Below are 23,116 nucleotides of genomic sequence, written 5' to 3'. Positions count from 1 at the left end.
TGACTTTTCCCACATTTTGTAACGTTACAGCCTTATTCTAAAATGGATTAAATAAATAAATGTCAGCAATCTACACACAATACCCCATAATGACAAAGCGAAAACAGGTAGATTTTTTTGCAAATGTATTAAAAATAAAAAATAACTCATTTACATAAGTATTCAGACCCTCTGCAATGAGACTTGAAATTGAGTTCAGGTGCATCCTGTTTCCATTGATCATCCTTGAGATGTTTCTACAACTTAGAGTCCACATGTGGTAAATTCAATTGATTGGACATGATTTGGAAAGGCACACACCTGTCTATATAAGGTCCCACAGTTGACAGTGATGTCAGAGCAAAAACCAAGCCATGAGGTCAAAGGAATTGTCCGTAGAGCTCCGAGACAGGATTGTGTCGAGGCACAGATCTGGGGAAAGGTACCAAAAAATGTCTGCAGCATTGAATGTCCCCAAGAACACAGCGGTCTCCATCATTCTTAAATGGAAGAAGTTTGGAACCACCAAGACTCTTCCTAGAGCTGACTGCCCGGCCAAACTGCGCAATCTGGGGAGAAGGGCCTTGGTCAGGGAGGTGACCAAGAACCCGATGGTCACTCTGACAGAGCTCTAGAGTTCCTCTGTGGAGATGGGAGAACCTTCCAGAAGGCAGCACTCCACCAATCATGCCTTTATGGTAGTGGCCAGACAGAAAACACTCCTCAGTAAAAGGCACATGACTGCCCGCTTGGAGTTTGCCAAAAGGCACGTAAAGACTCTCAGACCATGAGAAACAAGATTGCACTCTTTGGCCTGAATGCCAAGTGTCACGTATGGAGGAAACCTGGCACCATCCCTACGGTGAAGCATGGTGGTGGCAGCATCACGCTGTGGGGATGTTTTTCAGCGGCAGGGACTGGGAGACTAGTCAGGATCGAGGCAAAGATGAACGGAGCAAAGTACAGAGAGATCCTTGATGAAAACCTGCTCCAGAGCACTCAGGACCTCAGACTGGGGCGAAGGTTCACCTTCCAACAGGACAACGACCCTAAGCACACACCCAAGACAACGCAGGAGTGGCTTCAGGACAAGTCTCTGAATGTCCTTGAGTGGCCCAGCCAGAGCCCGGACTTGAACCCAATCGAACAGCTCTGGAGAGACCTGAAAATAGCTGTGCAGCAACGCTCCCCATCCAACCTGACAGAGATTGAGAGTATCTGCAGAGAATGGGAGAAACTCCCCAAATACAGGTATGCCAAGCTTGTAGCGTCATACCCAAGAAGATTCTATGCTGTAATCGCTGCCAAAGGTGCTTCAACAAAGTACTGAGTAAAGGGTCTGAATACTTGTGTAAATGTGTTCAAGTTTATTTTTAATAAATTATAAAAAAAATTATTAAAAAACAGTTTTTGCTACGTCATGGGGTATTGTGTGTAGGGGGGGGACAATTTAATCAATTTTAGAATAAGGCTGTAACGTAACAAAATATGGAGAAAGTCAAGGGGTCTGAATAATTTACGAAGGCACAGTATATAACTTCACCCCTTCCAACGGAGTCCATCCAGAGTTCAGAAGTTCAAACTGATCAACTAAGAGCCACGGAAACGACAGACAGTACTCAATGACTTTAATATGATTTCAAAATAAAAAAGAACATTAAAAGAACATTTTTGTCCTTATTACAACTTGCATTGTATGGCCACATGGTGGCATCGTATGCCAAGTTTAAAATACAAAATCTTCAGCCCAAGGTAGCGTTAATCAAATAAATTGAACACATTTTAGCTCCCCCCCGATAAATAAATACAGCCACACCATCCCCCGTCACAGACACGACAACCATTGACACAGGAAATGGCGCTCCTAACAGCATCAGGAGAAGGAACAGTCACCATTCGCTGCTTTTTGTCTTTGTATCTTGTTAAAATCCACACAGTAGATAGTCTACTTTTGCTTAATCACATTTATATATATATAGATTGATATATATAGATTAAATTGAAATGCTTCCTTCCACCCTAGTATCGTTTCCTATGGTGTTATTGTTTTAGAGTTTAAGGGATCGCACTTGGATAAAAATACAGAGAAATATTTAACCAAAGAGAGGGTGACAGTTGTGCCTGGGCTTCGTAACCATGTCTCATAGAGTACGGACAAATAGAACGCTGCCTCGTACTTTGAGTTAAACTCAAATTATAATAGGACATACACATAACAATACTTATTCTCACTGAAAAGTCACCTTTTCCTCCTCGATAAACGTATACTGGATGATATAGACTTGGTTAGCTCGTACAGCAAACATATTCCGAACACCTGTTCCATGGTGTCCAACTGCAACAACTATGACATACAATACACAATACAACATTCAGGGAAGTTCTCCATGACGCAACATTAGGCCTAAAATAACAGAATTGACAGCATGTTTCTGTATGTATAATGACATGCCAATACAAATAAAAACTTAAATAATTTTAAAAAAGGTTGGCAAAAAAATCTATTCAATTTGTATTGCATGTAAATATTGTATAAAATTCTTTAAAATACAGTTTAGATAATTACTTAAGTACTGAAGTCACCACAGCCAAAAGTGCAGAGGTACATAAATAAAAGATTGACTGTTGGTAGACGGTTGGTGGGGCTTCTCTCTAGAAGAGCTGCACAGAGCTGCCTGCCACTCAACCCTTCAGCGCACCTACCCCAACCCCCCCCCCCCCCACCCCACCCTCATGACCCCACTCCATGACACAACGGACAAACTGAGCGCCCTGTCAAGGGTCAGAGTTCATGAACTAGGACTGGGGAGTTAAAAGTTCACACACACAAGAGGACAAGAACGTTCCTCTCGCTTGACACACACAACCCATCACACTCACACAGTTGCAAAGTTCATCTTTTAAAAATCACTTGCAGGGACTTGTTGACATAGGCACACCCTAACAAATAAAGGGGTGGTGGACAGAGCAGAGTGGATGCTGAGAGGAACATAAGGCGGTTGTTGTTTCACTCTAGAACAGATCCACACATTCAGTCCTCAACACCACAGCACCCTCACAGAGGAGAAGGGGCAGAGAGGTGTGTGTGCACTTTGCAGGGCCAGGCAACAGAATGGACACAACTATTAAAGCTATTATCATCAAAATAAATACAGCTGTTCACTAGGTGAAACAAAAAGAAAGTGAGGGGCGCGGGGTGGGAGCACCCGAAGAGAAGACTTTACCGTTAGTCTGAGTGTGAAACCACAGTGGAAGTGAAGGCAAGAGGGGCCACAGTAAGAGAAACATGCCTAGCAGGCTGACTGACTGACAGAGGCCTGGTCTGGCACTGTCCCTATCCATAGAAAACTAAACCTCAGACAGGACAGAATATGAGCTATATAACCATTCATTAGGACCTGGAAAGAAACAAGGCAATCCTTTTGAGAAGACGCCTGAACTTTCCCTAAAGTACCACTGCTGATGAACAGAGTCTTAGGATTTCTGGAAGGCTTGTGTTCCTAATAATAGCAGAGATAGATCACTGGAAGAAGCCTGCAATCTGCAGAGAAACCCCACTGGGAGCATCAACGGATTTTAAGAGGGCACTGTTATGACAACTGGAGTTTCAGGCTTCCCAATTAACACAGTCAGGGGAGGGACATTGCTCTTTAACCAGTGTCAGTGGACCCTCCTCACACTGGCCAACACATAAAGGCACTAAGAGGATAATAGGTTTGTTGCTAGCCCTAGAAAATGAACAGTAATACATTCATAGCTTACAGGTATCTGAACCGCAATCCCCAAAACTACTCCAAATGTATCAGTACAAAAAAAAAAAAAAAAGCGTGGACCCTTTTTTTTTTTTTTGATCTGGGAGACTATGCTACTTGTCATGGCTTTTTACCCCCCACCACTAAAAAAGGCAATTCAGAAGTGATCCTCCACATCTCTTTCCCCGAGCAGTTGAGCCCTTTCATGCACATCAAGATGGAAGGAGGGAGGGACGTTTGAACTGACAAGAGATGAACCCCATCCAAAACACTACCACCAACAGGCACATACACAACTAGGTGTCTGTGTGTGTAGTCACCCTGGCATGGGACCCAAATGACTCTCACTGTGTGTGTGTGTGTGTGTAAGGGCTGTTGCTTGTGCTCAAGCTAGCTTAAAGAACACTGAAAAAGTCACTAACCAAAGACATCATCCCCCCTAAAGCCTCTGAAATGCTCACACAGACACACACTCCCTCACACACACACACACGAACGCATGCATAGACAGGAATATGCCTACAGAGAAATGAACTCCAGCTGAGAGGAGGGGGAGGGGAGGAGTGTTGTGCCGAGTAAGAGAGTGTGAGTGGGGAGGAAGGAGAGGAGGAGGGAAGTATTGGGTTTGCCATGGCTAGATGTGAGTCGAGAGGGGGAGGGAGAGGAGAGCGGTCGCATTCCACAGTTCTTCACACAGGCTGCTCTGCACAAGAAACATATATAATACATCTCCTGCCAGTCCCAGTCCAGACAGGCCAGCTCCTATAGTCCGGTCCTTCAGTCCAGTCCAGTCCAGTCTAGTCCAGGTTAGAGGGACAGTGGAATAGCTGCTCTCTCTCTCACTCTGACCTCATCCTCTCTCCTCCCCTCGTCCTGTTCCTCCATTCTGTTCTTCTCCAGCAAATAGTGAAAGTGTGTGTTCTGTTGTTGTTCTGTAGCTCTGCTACTGCTAGACCCCCCCAGTGGGGGTCCACGGGCTGAGGAGAGAGAGCAGCCCAGCATCGGCCCCGCCGCGGTCCTCTGCGCTGCAGGCTTCCTGTCACGTGGTCTCCAGGTAGCTCTGTAGTTTGCGGACGGTCGACTCGTCCAGAGAGAACAGGTCAAAGTCAAAGGTGGTGTTGGTCACGTTGAAGTGGCCCGTCTCCTCGATCAGATTCACTATCTGGGGGAAGAGAGGAGAGGAGGGTAAGACCCGGGTTTAGATGAACATAAAATCACATTGATGATAACATACAAAATAGCATGAACTGTGGCATGACAACACATGTATACGCCACACACTTCCATATGTCAACACAACCACACACATACCTGCTGTAGGACGTTGCGCTCCCTCAGAGCCATTAGTCTGCGGTGGAGGTCCACCAGCTCCTCTGTGTAGGCCTGGAGAGGAGAGGTGGTGGTTAGTGGATAAGTGCTTAGTGAGTTACCTATTATTAGAACAGTTCCATTCAGTATGTGATTACTGATTAACCAGTGTTGTCTCCTGCATCTGTCTGAGTGAGTTTTACACCAGGAAGAATGTGGAGTGACAAGCTGGTAGTGATCTCTAGAATAGTGGTGATAAAGCAGTATTGTAGAATTTGAACTAGAGTATATTGAACACTGCACTGGTAATATAATTACTTGATAGATGTTTGAACAAGAGACATAAGAAAAAAGGTAATAAAAAAAGTGTGAATATTTACCCTTCCTACCTTGTCGTATCCCTTCTTCAGCACCTTCTCTGGGCGGCTGCAGATGTCTGGGCTCTTCCTGCCCAAGACCTGCTCAGAGATAGACAGACCACAGAGAGAGACGGAGAGGACAGAAGGATAAACAGATAATGGGAAGGATGGTGCTTTAGGAGAGCAAATGGACACACACCACCACAGTCCGTGTGTGGTGCTAGGAATACATGTGGTGCTGCGGTGCTAGGAATACGTGTGGTGCTGTGGTGCTAGGAATACGTGTGGTGCTGTGGTGCTAGGAATACGTGTGGTGCTGTGGTGCTTGGAATACGTGTGGTGCTGTGGTGCTAGGAATACGTGTGGTGCTGTGGTGCTAGGAATACGTGTGGTGCTGTGGTGCTAGGAATATAAAACCCATTGCTTAGCCATCAATGATAAACTACCGGTAATGACCGAAACGTCAATAAAGTACATGTGCAGAGGTAAACCTGGTTAAGTGAGTAACAATCATTAATGATGCCGCTTCGTCAGAAGAGCGACACTAGAGATGGAAATGGAGAAAACCATCCTGGGAGTGCTCCTCAGTCTGTGTTTTACCTTGTTATTGGAGGAGCTGTGTTTCTGTGGAGGCGGCGCCGGGTCTCGACTGGGGCGGTGCGAGCCGTCACTGCTGTCACTCTCGCTGTCCAGGCTCAGTCTGACAGGGAACAGGAGGGCAAAGGTCAGACAGCGCTCATTGTGCCCTGTTTAGCACAGGGAGCCTGGGTATGTGGGTGGGAACACTTTTTGGTGAAGGGATTAGCACAACTTCAAGTCTGGGTTTGTGTTGACTCAATAACTGCAACTATTAAAATGATTTACAGATTTCCTTCAAAAACTATGTAACACCTATAAACGACAGCGAACACAAGTATGGGCTTATGTGCTAGACATACTGACCCACTGTGTCTCATAAGTAACACAAACATCCATAGCCAAGGATAACCAGTGAAAACTAATTGGAGAAGCATCATAGGTGAAAAAGAAAGAGTAAGCAACAAACTTGGAGATATAATGAGCATTAGAGAGAGAGAATGAGAGAGGAGAATCAGAATCTTACCGAGAGTCACGGTTGGGCGGGTTGGTCTTGACAGGCGTCCCTTCCTCTGAGCTGCTGTCGTCATCATCTGACCCCTCCGACTGTAGGTCCTCCACCATAGAGCGCAGCGGGCCTAGAGTAGATTTACACACCAATAGAGAACATCTGCTAAATGTACACTGCCAGTCAAAAGTTTGGACACACCTAGTCATTCAAGGGTTTTTCTTTATTTTACTATTTTCTACATTGTAGAATAATAGTGAAGACATCCAAACTATGAAACAACACTTATGGAATCATGTAGTAACCAAAAAAAGTGTTAAACAAATCAAAATATATTTGAGATTCTTCAAATAGCCACCCTTTGCCTTGACAGTTTTGCACACTCTTGGCATTCTCTTAACCAGCTTCATGAGGTAGTCACCTGGAATGCATTTCAATTAACAGATGTGCCTTCTTAAAAGTTAATTTGTGGAATTTCTTTCCTTCTTTTTGCGTTTGAGCCAATCAGTTGTGTTGTGACAAGGTAGGGGGGTATACAGAAGATAGCCCTATTTGGTAAAAGACCATAGTCCATATTATGGCAAGAACAGCTCAAATAAGCAAAGCGAAACGACAGTCCATCATTACTTTAAGACATGAAGGTCAGTCAATACAGAAAAAGTGCAGTTGCAAAAACCATCAAGCGCTATGATGAAACTGGCTCTCATGACGACCGCCACAGGAATGGAAGACCCAGAGTTACCTCTGCTGCAGAGGATAAGTTCATTAGAGTTACCAGCCTCAGAAATTGCAGCACAAATAAATGCTTCACAGAGTTCAAGTAACAGACACATCTCTACATCAACTGTTCAGAGGGGACTGTGTGAATCAGGCCTTCATGGTCAAATTGCTGCAAAGAAACCACTACTAAAAGTGGAATTGTAGAACCACTACAATGGTGGAACAAGCTCCCTCACGACGCCAGGACAGCGGAGTCACTCACCACCTTCCGGAGACATTTGAAACCCCACCTCTTTAAGGAATACCTGGGATAGGATAAAGTAATCCTTCTACCCCCCAAAAAAAATAAAAAATAAAAAAATAAAAAAAAAATAAAAAAAAAATTTGTAAAGTGATTATCCCACTGGCTATAGGGTGAACGCACCAATTGGTGAGTCGCTCTGGATAAGAGCGTCTGCTAAATGACGTAAATGTGCCCTTGAGCAAGGCACTTAACCCTAATTGCTCCTGTAAGTCGCTCTGGATAAGAGCGTCTGCTAAATGACTAAAATGTAAATGTAAATGTAAAAGGACACCAATAAGAAGAAGAGACCTGCTTGAGCCAAGAAACAAAAGCAATGGACATTAGACCGGTGGAAATTTGTCCTTTGGTCTGGTGTCCAAATTTGAGATTTTTGGTTCAAACCGTGTGGGTGAACGGATGGTCTCCGCATGTGTAGTTCCCACCGTAAAGCATGGAGGAGGTGGTGTTATGGTGCTTTACTGGTGACACTGTCTGTGATTTATTTAGAATTCAAGGCACACTTAACCAGCATGGCTACCACAGCATTCTACAGCGATACGCCATCCCATCTGGTTTGGGCTTAGTGGGACTATCATTTATTTTTCAACAGGACAATGACCCAACACACCTCCAGGCTGTGTAAGGGCTATTTTACCAAGAAGGAGAGTGATGGAGTGCTGCATCAGATGACCTGGCCTCCATAATCACCCGACCTCAACCCAATTGAGATGGTTTGGGATGAGTTGGACGGCAGAGTGAAGGAAAAGCAGCCAACAGGTGCTCCTTCAACACTGTTGGAAAAGCATTCCAGGTGAAGCTGGTTGAGAGAACGCCAAGAGTGTGCAAAGCTGTCATCAAGGCATAGGGTGGCTATTTGAATAATCTCAAATATAAAATATATTTTGATTTGTTTAACACTTTTTTGGTTACTACATGATTCCATATGTGTTATTTCATAGTTTTGATGTCTTCACTATTATTCTACAATGTAAAAAATTAAGAAAAACCCTTGAATGAGTAGGCGTGTCCAACTTTTGACTGGTAGTGCACATGTATGCATCACAACCATCAACTAAACATCTGGATAGCTTAGTCTAAAAGAAGGACAAACATGAAATCAGAATCAGATTCTGTCAATCTCATCTCCAATGGATGTAGATCCCAGTCAAGAGATGGTCATAGTGGACATACCTTGGCCTTGTTTCTGTCCAGGCTCAAAATCAGACTCTGAGCTGGAGTCAGAGCTGGAGGTGGAGTTTGAGGGACTGGAGGGGACTGACTGCTCTGATTTGGAGGAGGCTTCATCCTCAGAGTTGGAGTCGTCAGACTCAGGCAGTTTCTTGGGCTCCTTGGCCTCCTGAGTGTCGGCCTTGCTGCTCTTGGGGGGTTTCTTGGGGGGTTTCTTCTCTGGGTAGCCTGGGACGACTGCAGATGATGAAGTGACCCGGGGAGAGGCTCCGGTGAAGGGCACTGCAGCTGCCCCCTTAGATCCCTCCGAGCTGCCCTTCTTCGGCTTCTTGGCGCTGGGTTTGGGAGACTCCGCGGTGGAGGGCCGCTTCCCGGGGGCTTTGGACTCCAGTGGGCCCCCTCCTTTGGGGGACATGCCCTCCATCTTGGCCTCCTTCAGTGTGAGTTTGGGCTCTTTGAAGGCGGCCTTCGGAAGGACCTTGCCCTCGTCTTTGACTTTGAGCTCTGCTGGCTTCTTGGAAGAGGAAGATGGCTCACGGGCGCTCTTGCTGCTACCCCCTCCTCCCCCGTCGCGGTCGCTGTCACCCTTAGACGCCGCCTTGCTCTCAGAGTCTTTGCGGGGGCGTTCGCGGTGCTCCTTGGTCAGCTTGTGGGGCTTGGGCCCTTTACTGCTGCCTCCACTGCCTTCTTTACTGGGCTCCTAAAGACAGGGACAATAGGACGATATTAAACACACAATCACTTTCTAATTATGTGCTGGGATGGAATAATACGTAATAGAGTGAAGTAGGGCCCATATGCTCCGCCACATACCTTTCTTGATTGTCAACAAATAAAGATGTGTAAGAGCATTTAATTGTGCTTTACTCTCTCTATATACTGAGTGTACAAAATATTAAGGAGACCTGCTCTTTCTATGACATAGGCTGACCAGGTGAAAGCGGTGATCTCTTATTGATGTCACTTGTTAAATCCACTTCAAATCAGTGTAGATGAAGGGGAGGAGACAGGTCAAATAAGGATTTTTAAGCCTTGAGACAATTGAGACATGGATTGTGTATGTGTGCCATTCAGAGGGTGAATGGGCAAGACAAAAGATGTAAGTGCTTTTGAACAGGGTATGGTAGTAGGTGCCAGGCACACTGGTTTGTGTCAAGAACAGCAACGCTGCTGGGTTTTTGCTCAACAGTTGCTTGTGTGTATCAAGAACGGTCCACCACCCAAAGAACATCCAGCCAACTTGACACAACTGTGGGAAGCATTGGAGTCAACATGGGCCAGCATCCCTGTGGAATGCTTTCAACACCTTGTAGAGTCCTTGCCCCGACGAATTGATGCTGTTCTGAGAGAAAAAAGGGGAGTGCAACTCAATATTTGGAAGGTGTCCTTAATGTTTTGTACACCCAGTGATACAGTATATACTGTATGTATATCAGTGGAGGCTCCTCAGGGGAGGACCATCCACCTCAGTGAAATTCATAAAAATAGAAACTGTAAAACATTTTTTTAAAGTTATCATTTTTTAGATAAAACTATACGAAATATATTCACGTCAACAAATAATTGATTAAAACACATTAGCTGTGTTCGAATACCCATACTAACATACTGTATACTACATAATGAGTATATAACTACATACTATAAGTTAATTTTAGTATACTGTAAACGAATGGTATCCTTTCAGTTGAGCATACAAGCGCTTCACCTGTCTACCCGAAGTTGATGCTGTTGCTATGTAACCTCTTGCTAGCTTGTTAGCATAACAAATGACTAGCTAGACAATAAACGTTGGCGCAGTGGTCTAAGGCACTGCATCGCAGTGCTAGCTGTGCCACTAGAGATCCTGGTTCGAATCCAGGCTCTGTCGTAGCTGGCCGCAACCGGGAGACCCATGGGGCGGCGCACAATTGGCCATGCGTCGTCCAGGGTAGGGGAGGGAATGGCCGGCAGGGATGTAGCTCAGTTGGTAGAGCATGGCATTTGCAACGCCAGGGTTGTGGGTTTGATTCCAGTATAAAATATAAAAAAGGTATGCACTCACTAACTGTAAGTCGTTCTGGATAAGAGCGTCTACTAAATGACTAAAATGTAAATGTAGTTCAGTTATAGTTAATATACTGCCTGGCAAGTTCGATGTATTAGTAGCCAACTAACCTTAGGACGGTAACTAGCTAACATACTGTAATGCTATGCGGTTCGTAAGGATAGCGTAGCTAACAAATTGTCAGCCAACATAACGTGTAACGTAACTTATTTGAAAAGACATTGCTCAACATTTGTCATAATTAGTTAAAGGGATGAATTTGTATCCACTCGTCGGACTTCGCCTGCAAATTTTCAGGCATTTTCTTCAAATCTGAAAACGTTGTGAAGCCACGCCAATTTTCTGAAGAATTGCATTATGGGCCCGAAAATACGGAAATAGTGTCCACTGCTTGTATACTTCGTATTTTGGCAAATTTAGTACAACATCCGGGAACTTTTGGCATACTAACTACAGTGGGGGAAAAAAGTATTTAGTCAGCCACCAATTGTGCAAGTTCTCCCACTTAAAAAGATGAGAGGCCTGTAACTTTCATCATAGGTACACGTCAACTATGACAGACAAAATTAGAAAAAGAAATCCAGAAAATCACATTGTAGGATTTTTAATGAATTTATTTGCAAATTATGGTGATGTTTAAGTATTTGGTCAATAACAAAAGTTTCTCAATACTTTGTTATATACCCTTTGTTGGCAATGACACAAGTCAAACGTTTCTGTAAGTCTTCACAAGGTTTTCACACACTGTTGCTGGTATTTTGCCCATTCCTCCATGCAGATCTCCTCTAGAGCAGTGATGTTTTGGGGCTGTCGCTGGGCAACACAGACTTTCAACTCCCTCCAAAGATTTTCTATGGGGTTGAGATCTGGAGACTGGCTAGGCCACTCCAGGACCTTGAAATGCTTCTTACGAAGCCACTCCTTCGTTGCCCGGGCGGTGTGTTTGGGATCATTGTCATGCTGAAAGACCCAGCCACGTTTCATCTTCAATGCCCTTACTGATGGAAGGAGGTTTTCACTCAAAATCTCACGATACATGGCCCCATTCATTCTTTCCTTTACCGGATCAGTCGTCCTGATCCCTTTGCAGAAAAAACAGCCCCAAAGCATGATGTTTCCACCCCCATGCTTCACAGTAGGTATGGTGTTATTTGGATGCAACTCAGCATTCTTTGTCCTCCAAACACGACGAGTTGAGTTTTTACCAAAAAGTTCTATTTTGGTTTCATCTGACCATATGACATTCTCCCAATCCTCTTCTGGATCATCCAAATGCACTCTAGCAAACTTCAGACGTGCCTGGACATGTACTGGTTTAAGCAGGGGGACACGTCTGGCACTGCAGGATTTGAGTCCCTGGCGGCGTAGTGTGTTACTGATGGTAGGCTTTGTTACTTTGGTTGACTAAATACTTTTTTCCCCCATTGTATATCCATACTATGACCAATAAGCATACTACATACTCAATTTACGTCACAAATAGTATGGTTAGTACGAGTATTTATTGTTTTGCAATGAAGGTCTACAGTAGCCTTAACAGCACTCTGTAGGGTAGCACCATGGTGTAGCCGGAGTACAGGTAGCTTCTGTCCTCCTCTGGGTACAATGACTTCAATACAAATCCTAGGAGGGTCATGGTTCTCACCCCCTTCCATAGACTTGCACGGTAATTATGACAACTTCCGGAGGACGTCCTCCAACCTATCAAGAGTTCTTGCAGCATGAACTGACATGTTGTCCAACCAATCAAAGGATCAGAGAATGAATCTAGTACTGAAAGCATAAGCTACAGCTAGCACTGCTTAAAAAGTGGTGAGTAGTTGACTGAAAGAGAGAAAGACAATAGTTGAACAGTTTTGAACAAATGAATTTCTTCCAAAATGAAGGAGAAGCAAGAAAGAGATAGACATTTTTTCCCTCACTTACTTAGCTAGTAAATGCAGCTAGCAAGTTTAGCCTACTCAGAAACCCTGCTCAAACAGAGGGATGCTATGTTAGCTAGCTGGCTATGACTATCCAACATAACACTGAAACTCTTCCAAGTCAAGGAAAGCTTTTGGTTTGACTAATTTATTGCCAACCGGGGCCCGCCGGTGTAAGTGCTAAACTGCTTACTGACTGTACACTGTAACGTTACTGCATGATAGTAGCGGGTTTACTAACGCATTAGTTCTATTAGATATGTTGACTATGGCGTTACTTTAGCTAATATGGTGACAACGATGTAGGCTGTGTGTAGCAGTTATGATATGGTTTGCCTTGAAAGTTTTTTTTGCCTGGCCACATACAGCTGATGTGTTGTGCATTGAAGTCCACAAGCGAAGGGGAAAAGGGTGAGAGGAGAAGAGCACGTAGATGCGAGAAGGAATACAATGTGGCTGCTATGAAAGTGAACCGTGTTTATGCGTGATCAGGGGTGTATTCATTCCGCCGATTCTGTTGAATTACGTTTCTTAAACAGAAGCAAATGGAATGAAACGGCGATAAACATACCAGAATTTGTCCACTATAAACTCTTGTTTGCAACTGTTGGACTAATGGTTACACCCTAGATCAGCTAGATGCAGGCAAGAGTGTGCAAGGCGGTATTGAATGTGTCACGGTCTGTCACCTCAAATTTCTCTCGACCTGTGTGCACCTACGTTGTAAACTTTCATTCATAGGCTAGGTTGTAGCAACCTCATGATAGGTATAGGGAAAATGTGAGTATCACGTAGTAGCCTAAACCAATTGCTGTTACATTGAACTGGGTGAATGGAATATAAATGACAGTCATTCAATATGCTGTAATAAAAATAAGGCCATGTTCATTAAGGAAAAAACAGCACCGACCGCCACTGGTATGTATCCTACAGAGAACCCAGCTGATCCATCACTACCCTAATCACTCTACTGTCAATGGCCCACTGGAGAACTGCCATTCACCTTCCGTCATTCTTATCATTCCACAACATGCATGCACGTATCCATACGCAAAACATAGATCGTCCACGTTAATACTATGATAATTCAACTGAGTGGTAAACATTAAACCAGGATTGGATGTTTGTAATCATGCCAGTGTATTTGGGATCATCAGAGAATGGAGCGGAAGTCCAGCTAGATTAATGAAAGGATCCCATTATATGATTAAAGGCTGGGGGAACAAAGAACACACACAGGGTTTTCCGTCCCTTATCTCAACTGTACCCTACTCTCCTATCCTCTGCTGTATTGACTGGTTGAGCAATACGTTACACATTCCTACTCCTTCTCCTTATCAGTGTGGTAGGCTAGGCACAGTGCTAACCTTTGACCCGTGGGAGGTCTTGGTCTTCTTGGGGTCTGAGAAGGCAGATAGTGGGATGGTGGGGAGCATGGGGTAGTCTGGACTGGGCTTCGACACCACCTCTGTCCCTTCCGGCACCACAATGACCTGAGAGACACAGAGAGTCAGAAGACTGAGGACAAACAACAACACGGTACATTCTCTCTTGCCATTCCACTACAACACTCCCCACTCATCCCATATCATCCCACATGTATCCCTTTCCCCATCTCACCCCTCCAGCCTTGACCAACTTGCGTCTGAACTCCCGTGTGGGGTTGTTAAAAGTGAGCTTCTCACAGCGCAGGTGATTGACAGGGGGGTTCCCCTCCAGGTTCAGGAAGAGGTCATAGTTGAAGCACACCTTTTTAGGCTCCTCCTGTAAATAATAATGAGTTCACATATCTAGTTAGCCATGCACCGCCAAGCCCTGTTAAGTCCTTATCAGCAGCATATTATCAGCTAACAGTAAGAATACGCGATACCCTGCCAAGTCAATAAGAGGCATATCTGGAGTACACACACTGATAAGCCCTAACATTCCACATTGGGAGAGAACTTCATCTTAACTAAGGCAAACAGTAGGACATTTTGGTAAACAAACTGAGACTTTCTGTTCACCCGCCACTTTCAGAACATGCCAGGAGTCATAGGGTTACAGATAAAGGACAGGACAGGGGCCAGTAAAAACATTCACAGCACACATTCCAGATAAACTGTAGGCCCTTTTAAACAGGACCTAGAGTGACATGAGGTGCAGCCAGACAGACAGTACACCAGCCAGACCAGCAGCAAAAGGCCCACTACTAGCATGACCAGAGTCACCACACACAGCCCCGTATCGCTTACACCTCAACCTGGTGTCTCCACACATACTGCACATGACTAAAAGCAGCAAATGAACCATGTGCGCACATTGAATACCAATCAAACAACATTAATATTGATAGACCCAAAAAAATATATATATAGAGCACCAGAGAAAATCGAATCCATTAGGAATCACAGGTAACAGTAGCCCATATCCTGAGGGATAGTGACACTGTTAACATAGTACCATTACAGAGGTTGTGACTGAGCTCTCACCTTGTTCTTGAAGTAGACCTCGATGGGCATGAGGAACCCAGCGTAGCCCGACTCCTCCACTTTGTATGGTGGCTCCTTGCATACTGAAGAGACAACACAGGCACATCAGCAACATACATTCAGGATAACATCAATGGTCATTGCTAGAAGGTTAATGGGGAACTAGCTCCAGCCTCCCTGGGAGAGCCAGTCATTACAACCTGAAGCTTGTGGGAGCCATATTGTGCAATGACCATAATGACCGCCATCATGGACAGTGACCCTAAGCTTTACAGTGACTTAATGAGGCGAGATGTGCCTGGTCTGGAGAAGACCACAGAAGACATCATGTTTGGTGAAGTTCAATACGAATGGGAAAAAAGCCAATGCAAAGGCACTCACTTGGAAAAATCTGACCGAGCAACATGCACGTTAGAGGTAGTAGGCAATAATCTACAGCCCTTCTGTGTGTTTGCACATCACACTACTATAGAATAAATGTAACAATATTGGTTAAGACAAAGTTGTCAAGGTGAATCCTCTCTCCCCTCCCCAGACAAAAACAAAACAAAGTAATCACAGAACCAGTTTGAGGCAAGTTCGTGTGTGTGTGTGTGCAAGAGTATGCTTTGTCCGACCCACCTCTCTTGGGTTTGGGGAAGCTCTCATGCAGCCGGAAGACAACCTTCTCCACAAAGTGCTGTATATCCCCAGTCTCAGGCCCTCGCACAAACACCATCCAGTCGTGGGTGAAGCCCTCCGAGGTCACCTTCTTCCTCAACTGGGCTCGGTGTCCTAGCTCCAGCTTCACCTGCACTGTGCACTGCAGACACAGGGACAAGGTCAGACATACAGTGCCTTCATTAAGTATTCCCACCCCCTGACTTTTTCCACATTTTGTTGTTACAGCCCGAATTTAAAATGGATTAAATTGAGATATTTTTTTGTCAGCGGCCAACACACAATATCCCATAATGTCAAACTGGAATTATGTTTTTCGAAATTATTATTATTTTAATAAAAAATGAAAAGCTGAAATGTCTTGAGTCAATAAGTAAGTATGCAACCCCTTTGTTATGGCAAGCCTAAATAAGTTCAGGAGTCAAAATGTGCTTAACAAGTCACATAATAAATTGCATGGACTCACTGTGTACAATAATAGTGTTTAACATGATTTCTGAATGACTAGCCTACCTCATCTCTGTATCCCACACACACAATTATCTGTAAGGTCCCTCAGTCGAGCAGTGAATTTCAAACAGATTCAACCACAAAGACCAGGGAGGTTTTCCAATGCCTCGCAAAGAAGGGCACCTATTGGTAAATGGGTAAAAATAAAAAAGCAGACATTGAATATCCCTTTGAGCATGGTGAAGTTATTAATTACACTTTGGATGGTGTATCGTATTGACACCCTGTCACTACAAAGATACAGGCGTCCTTCCTAACTCAGTTGCTGGAGAGGAAGGACAATGGTGGCCAATGGTGACTTTAAAACAGTTACATAGTTTAATGGCTGTGATAGGAGAAAACTGAGGATGGATCAAAAACATTGTAGTAACTCCACAATACTAACCTAATTGACAGAGTGAAAAGAAGGAAGTCTGTACAGAATACAAATATTCCAAAACATTCATCCTGTTTGCAATAAGACACTAAAGTAATAATGCAAACAATATGGCAAAGCAATGTACTTTTTGTCCTGAATACAAAGTGCAATGTTTGGGGCAAATCCAATACAACACATTACTGAGTACCACTCTCCATATTTTCAAGCATAGTGGTGGCTGCATCATGTTATGGGTATGCTTGTAAATGGTAAAGACTGGGAAGTTTTTCAGGATAAAAAATAAACGGAATGGACCTAAGCACAGGCAAAATCCTAGAGGAAAACCTGGTTCAGTCTGCATTCCACTAGACACTGGGATTCACCTTTCAGCAGGACAATAACCTACAACACAAGACCAAATCTACACTGGAGTTGCTTACCAAGAAGACCGTGAATGTTCCGGAGTGGCCAAGTTAAAAGTTTAAACCTGCTTGAAAGTCTACGGTAAGACTTGAAAATGGTTGTCTAGCAATGATCAACAACCAATTTGACAGAGCTTGAAGAATTATGAAAATAATAAAATGGGCAAATATTGGACAATCCAGGTGTGGAAAGCTCTTAGAGACTCACAGCTGTAATTCGCTGCCAAAGGTGAATCGAGCATGTATGGACTCGGGGGTGTGAATACTAATGTAAATTAGATATTTTAGTATTTCTTTTTCTATACATTCGAAAAATGACTAAAAACATGGTTTTCACTTTGTCAATATGGGGTATTGTGTTTAGATGGGTGAGGATTTTTTTAAAATCAATTTTGAATTCATGCTGTAACAACACAATGTGGAATAAGTCAAGAGGTAGGAATACTTTCTGAAGGCACTGTAGCAAAGAAAAACTAAACAAAGAAAACATTAGGCCTAGCATCTAAAATTCATCACGAGTTAGTAGCTTGGTTAAAGAAATAGTATAGCTTAAAGGCCCAGCGCAGTCAAAAACGTGATTTTCTATTGTTTTCTATAGATTTCCACATTATGAGGTTGGAATAATACTGTGAAAATTATGATCGTGCCTTTTAGTGTAAAAGCTGCTTGATTAGACAGCCTGAAATTTCAGCCTGTTTTGGTGGGATGGAGTTTTGGGCTGCCTGGTGACATCATAGTTAATAGACCAATAAGAAAGAGATTTCCAAACATCTCTGCCAATAACAGTTAGTTTTCAGTTTCCCCCTCCCCACTCAGACCACTCCCTGACAGTCCTAGTAAAATTCTTGCTTGAGAAATAGCTCTTTGCTATAAAGCTATTTTTGTTTCTTTTAGACCATTTTATTGAAAACAATCACAGTAAGGTACAGTGAGGGAACAAAGTATTTGATCCCCTGCTGATTTAGTACGTTTGCCCACTGACAAAGAAATGATCAGTCTATAATTTTAATGGTAGGTTTATTTGAACAGTGAGAGACAGAATAACAAAACAAAAATCCAGAAAAACGCATGTCAAAAATGTTATAAATTGATTTGCATTTTAATGAGGGAAATAAGTATTTGACCCCCTCTCAATCAGAAAGATTTCTGGCTCCCAGGTGTCTTTTATACAGGTAACGAGCTGAGATTAGGAGCACACTCTTAAAGGGAGTGCTCCTAATCTCAGCTTGTTACCTGTATAAAAGACACCTGTCCACAGAAGCAATCAATCAATCAGATTCCAAACTCTCTACCATGGCCAAGACCAAAGAGCTCTCCAAGTATGTCAGGGACAAGATTGTAGACCTACACAAGGCTGGAATGGGCTACAAGACCATCGCCAAGCAGCTTGGTGAGAAGGTGACAACAGTTGGTGTGATTATTCGCAAATGGAAGAAACACAAAATAACTGTCAATCTTCCTCAGCCTGGGGCTCCATGCAAGATCTCACCTCGTGGAGTTGCAATGATCATGAGAACGGTGAGGAATCAGCCCAGAAATACAAGGGAGGATCTTGTCAATGATCTCAAGGCAGCTGGAACCATAGTCACCAAGAAAACAATTGGTAACACACTACACCATGAAGGACTGAAATCCTGCAGCGCCCGCAAAGTCGCCCTGCTCAAGAAAGAACATATACATGCCCGTCTGAAGTTTGCCAATGAACATCTGAATGATTCAGAGGAGAACTGGGTGAAAGTGTTGTGGTCAGATGAGACCAAAATGGAGCTCTTTGGCATCAACTCAACTCGCCGTGTTTGGAGGAGGAGGAATGCTGCCTATGACCCCAAGAACACCATCCCCACCGTCAAACATGGAGGTGGAAATATTATGCTTTGGGGGGGGGGTTCTGCTAAGGGGACAGGACAACTTCACCGCATCAAAGGGACGATGGACAGGGCCATGTACCGTCAAATCTTGGGAGAGAACCTCCTTCCCTCAGCCAGGGCATTGAAAATGGGTCGTGGATGGGTATTCCAGCATGACAATGACCCAAAACACACGGCCAAGGCAACAAAGGAGTGGCTCAAGAAGAAGCACATTAAGGTCCTGGAGTGGCCTAGCCAGTCTCCAGACCTTAATCCCATAGAAAATCTGTGGAGGGAGCTGAAGGTTTGAGTTGCCAAATGTCAGCCTCAAAACCTTAATGACTTGGAGAAGATCTGCAAAGAGGAGTGGGACAAAATCCTTCCTGAGATGTGTGCAAACCTGGTGGCCAACTACAAGAAACATCTGACCTCTGATTGCCAACAAGGGTTTTGCCACCAAGTACTAAGTCATGTTTTGCAGAGGGGTCAAATACTTATTTCCCTCATTAGAAATGCTAATCAATTTTTGACATGCGTTTTTCTGGATTTTTTGTTTTGTTATTCTGTCTCTCACTGTTCAAATAAACCTACCATTAAAATTTGACTGATCATTTCTTTGTCAGTGGGGACACGTATAAAATCAGCAGGGGATCAAATACTTTTTTCCCTCACTGTACTTAATTATTACCCACAAATTATATGACAGAGTAAAAACGGCTGCATTGGACCTTTTAAGAAAAGGAAAATAATTCTATACTACAATTTCAAAAGGTTAGTTGTTCTGAGATGGACACAGAGAATACATAGACTGTGAAAATGATAGTAGTTGGACGGACATCCAAATGACATGCTGCAGCGATCGGGACAGCTACTAAAGAGGGATTGTGGGGGGGGGGGACAGAAAAGGCACTTTATGTCCATGCCTGAAGAATGTGGGGATTTGGCCCCTTCTTTCCGCAGTGCTCATGAGCTGTGACTGAGTGGAGAGATTAGGGGACAGGATTGAGATGAGCTGGTCTGGCACTCTCAGCCTCACACACACACCCCTCCCTGGCGTCTCGCCCGGCCATTCTGTGGCGGTAATGCCCTTTAACTCCAGATGGTACCACACCCTGGGTCAGTGCAGCAGCCATGGAGCCCCTCCCCATCAACCAACCAGCTCCACAGGATCACTGCCCATCACCAAATACAGCCAAGATACAACCCACCATTCATACACTAACCTTCACAGATCAGAGATCATAACAAACAAAATAGGTCTGAGATGGTTGGCATTGACAATGACTCAAGGAAAAAGACAAGAGCACCGTCTACACTGATGCTTATGCGAGAAAGATTCTTGATTCATGAAAGAATATTCACAGAGACCGAATTACATTCTGTAATTTAATTTGGTTCACTTCCCACTTCCCAGCCAGAACAAGATAACAAAATACATTGAGCCCCATCCTTGTGGCAAGTGAACCCCCCTAGGGAATGCATTCCTTGGCAGACAAGCAGGCTCTCATAACAATGAATCTCCACGTGCCATGAAAATAACATGACCAAGGAAAAAAATCATATGAAAGTCTCCTTTGATGAGGCACACAGACAAAAGAGACGAAGTTGCAGCTCTCCTGCTCCGGTGCATGAAAACAGACTACTCTATCAACAGACCACAACAGAACAGACACACCTGCAGAACTTTGAGCTCTGTACGGGTGGGCAGGCCCAACCAGACACCACAGCCCTTACAGAGATCATACTCTAGTCTACTCCAATTAGAAAGCAAGCCACTATCCCACCACTATCTGGTATGAACATGACCATCTTTGGTGCATTATTGTGAATTGAACTGTGCTTTTGATAATAGCACAAATCCTACAATGACAAAGCACAGACGTTATGATGCACAACAAGGCCCATCAATCTTTATGAGATTTCCAAAAATAAGGCATGTAGCCAGAGGGCAGTTTAGATCTAGATTTCAAACCATACAGACAAAACTTGAAATGCACAAAAATACAATGACTATCTTCTTAGATGTTTTATGGTTGTTGATGATGGATAGTTTTATATTGTTTGCCACTATGGGTAATCGGGGTAATCAGGATAAAAATATGAGTCCTTCCTTGTCGTCACGGAATTCCATTCTTCAAAGCGGTAACACTGGACAGTGACATGTTCCCACAAGTGCATGCCATGAGTCACTGACTTTGATATGGAAATAGAGTTTGCATTCTCATTGTCAGCATGCATTAAAACTCCTACCTAGAGTAACAGCAGAGTTACTGACATGAGATTTTGAAAAGTTAGATGGCCTGCTAATCTCAGTCAATGGACATCGATGTGGACATAGTGCATGGACGTTCTTCCATGTTAGCTGTTACACACGCAATTTGTATCTACGATTTTCAAATATCTTCATTAGTGCACAATCTTTAAACTGATGATGTGATTCCCGCTTTTCAATTCCTCGTCGCCAGATACACACCCCTCCACCCAGACCTGGAAAGAGCAACCCTTTCCACCGGTGCCTTGTAGCCGCTATTTACGTAGCGAAGGGCCGCGAGAGCGTCCCTAGCAGGTAGTAGCTCGTGCTAAATTAGGTTATGAACCGGGTAAGGAGTAAGTATGTCTTACTTTCTCAATATACTAAGCCATAATACACAAGCAAGCAATAAATCCCTTTGTGTCACGTCTGATTGTGTGGCTAGCTAGCAATGCTGAGTGAGGCTAACGTTAGCCAACTAGCAAAGCTCGTGAGCCAACTATGAGTTCGATTAGCAGGATTTTTTTCGAGCACCAGGCATTCATTTCTGTCCCGGGCGCAGCCTTCTAGCATTTTTTCGGTTAAAAGTTCAGGATTCACGAGGGGACATAAAAGTAACTTTACCTGATTCTCCATGATTCTGTGGCTTCAGTGATTGTTCTATTTATTTACAGCGGCGTTTCGCGAGGTTGTTCCCTGCACCTCATTGTGTGTCAAATTCAACCTAAAACCGGAAGCCAGACAGCACCCCTCCCCTTCCAGACGGCTGCTGGCAAGCAACCAAAACAGAAAGCTTTCTCATCCAATCAGGTAGGCTAAATTTAAGCCATTTGTATTGAACCAACCATAGCACTTCAGAGGTGGGACTTCTCACGAGCGACAAATACATTTCAAGTATTTTCTGTAGCGTCTAGGAGTGACAGGGCAGGCTGGTCTCATAGACTTGACGTAACATAGTAAATCAAAATCTGGGACGCTCAAATTTGTATGATAAAAACGAGAGAGTGGTTGGTCAGGGTGCATGGGTGGGCGTATAATGCGAATGTCTAGTAACCCAAAGGACAACGTTAGCATTTTAGCTATTTAGCAACTTTGCAACTACTTAGGCCTACTACTTTTTAGCTACTTTGCAACTACTTAGCATGTTAGCTAACCCTTCCCCTAACCATAACATTCATCTTTAACCTAACTCCTAACCCATAGCCTAGCTAATGTTAGCCACCTAGCTAACGTTAGCCACAACAAATTGGAATTTGTAACATATCATATGGTTAGCAAATTCGTAACATATTGTACGAATTGCAATTCGTAACATATCATGCAAATTGTAATTCGTAACATATCATACGAAATCGATGATGGACATCCACAAACGAATACATACCAAACCAAACCAAACATAATGTATCATACTCATTTGAGTGTCCCTGATTTTCGTTTACTATATTACGTCTTTTTTTTCTTCTTTTTTTTCACCTTTATTTAACCAGGTAAACCAGTTGAGAACAAGTTCTCATTTACAACTGCGACCTGGCCAAGATAAAGCAAAGCAGTGCGATAAAAACAACAACACAGAGTTACATATGGGGTAAAAAAAAACATAAGGTCATAAAATACAACAGAAAATATATATACAGTGTGTGCAAATGTAGCAAGTTATGGAGGTAAGGCAATAAATAGGCTATAGTGCAAAATAATTACAATTAGTATTAACACTGGAATGCTAGATGTGCAAGAGATTATGTGCAAATAGAGATACTGGGGTGCAAAATAGCAAAATAAATAACAATATAGGGATGAGGTAGTTGGGTGGGCTAATTTCAGATGGGCTGTGTACATGTGCAGTGATCGGTAAGGTGCTCTGACAACTGATGCTTAAAGTTAGTGAGGGAGATAAGAGTCTCCAGCTTCAGAGATTTTTGCAATTCGTTCCAGTCATTGGCAGCAGAGAACTG

At 43.6% G+C, this 23,116-nt stretch overlaps 1 protein-coding gene across 2 annotated transcripts; it reads right to left on the bottom strand.

Annotated features, from left to right (window-relative positions):
• Positions 1 to 2,715: 2,715 nt before the first annotated feature.
• On the bottom strand, positions 2,716 to 21,879 carry LOC121533461 (protein ENL-like). 2 transcript variants are annotated; one of them, XM_045205501.1, is made up of 11 exons: positions 21,786 to 21,879; positions 15,735 to 15,915; positions 15,114 to 15,196; positions 14,263 to 14,406; positions 14,010 to 14,135; positions 8,677 to 9,373; positions 6,501 to 6,612; positions 5,999 to 6,098; positions 5,420 to 5,497; positions 5,043 to 5,114; positions 2,716 to 4,893 (listed from the first exon to the last, which is right to left on the bottom strand). In XM_045205501.1, exons 1-11 carry the CDS (start codon positions 21,795 to 21,797, stop codon positions 4,771 to 4,773), a joined length of 1,728 nt encoding a protein of 575 aa, XP_045061436.1. In that variant the 5' UTR covers positions 21,798 to 21,879; the 3' UTR covers positions 2,716 to 4,770. The 2 variants fall into 2 exon arrangements, with proteins under 2 accessions (XP_045061436.1, XP_041695352.1); XM_041839418.2 differs by having other exon boundaries at positions 5,429 to 5,497.
• Between the last annotated feature and the right edge of the window lie 1,237 nt (positions 21,880 to 23,116).

The sequence above is a fragment of the Coregonus clupeaformis genome, chromosome 20 (genome assembly GCF_020615455.1).
Source record: "Coregonus clupeaformis isolate EN_2021a chromosome 20, ASM2061545v1, whole genome shotgun sequence".
In the NCBI taxonomy this organism is placed as follows: domain Eukaryota; kingdom Metazoa; phylum Chordata; class Actinopteri; order Salmoniformes; family Salmonidae; genus Coregonus; species Coregonus clupeaformis.
The sequence above is the reverse complement of the archived record's forward strand: the minus strand, read 5'-3'. Positions and strand labels throughout refer to the sequence as shown.

Bases quoted from the DNA above. Each gene is read 5' to 3' on its own strand.
- LOC121533461 (XM_045205501.1), bottom strand. The intron at 15,197-15,734 runs GTGGGTCGGACA...TTGTCTCTTCAG, and splicing joins CTTCCCCAAACCCAAGAGAG to TATGCAAGGAGCCACCATAC. The intron at 5,115-5,419 runs GTAAATATTCAC...TCTCCTCTCCAG, and splicing joins GATACGACAAGGTAGGAAGG to GCCTACACAGAGGAGCTGGT.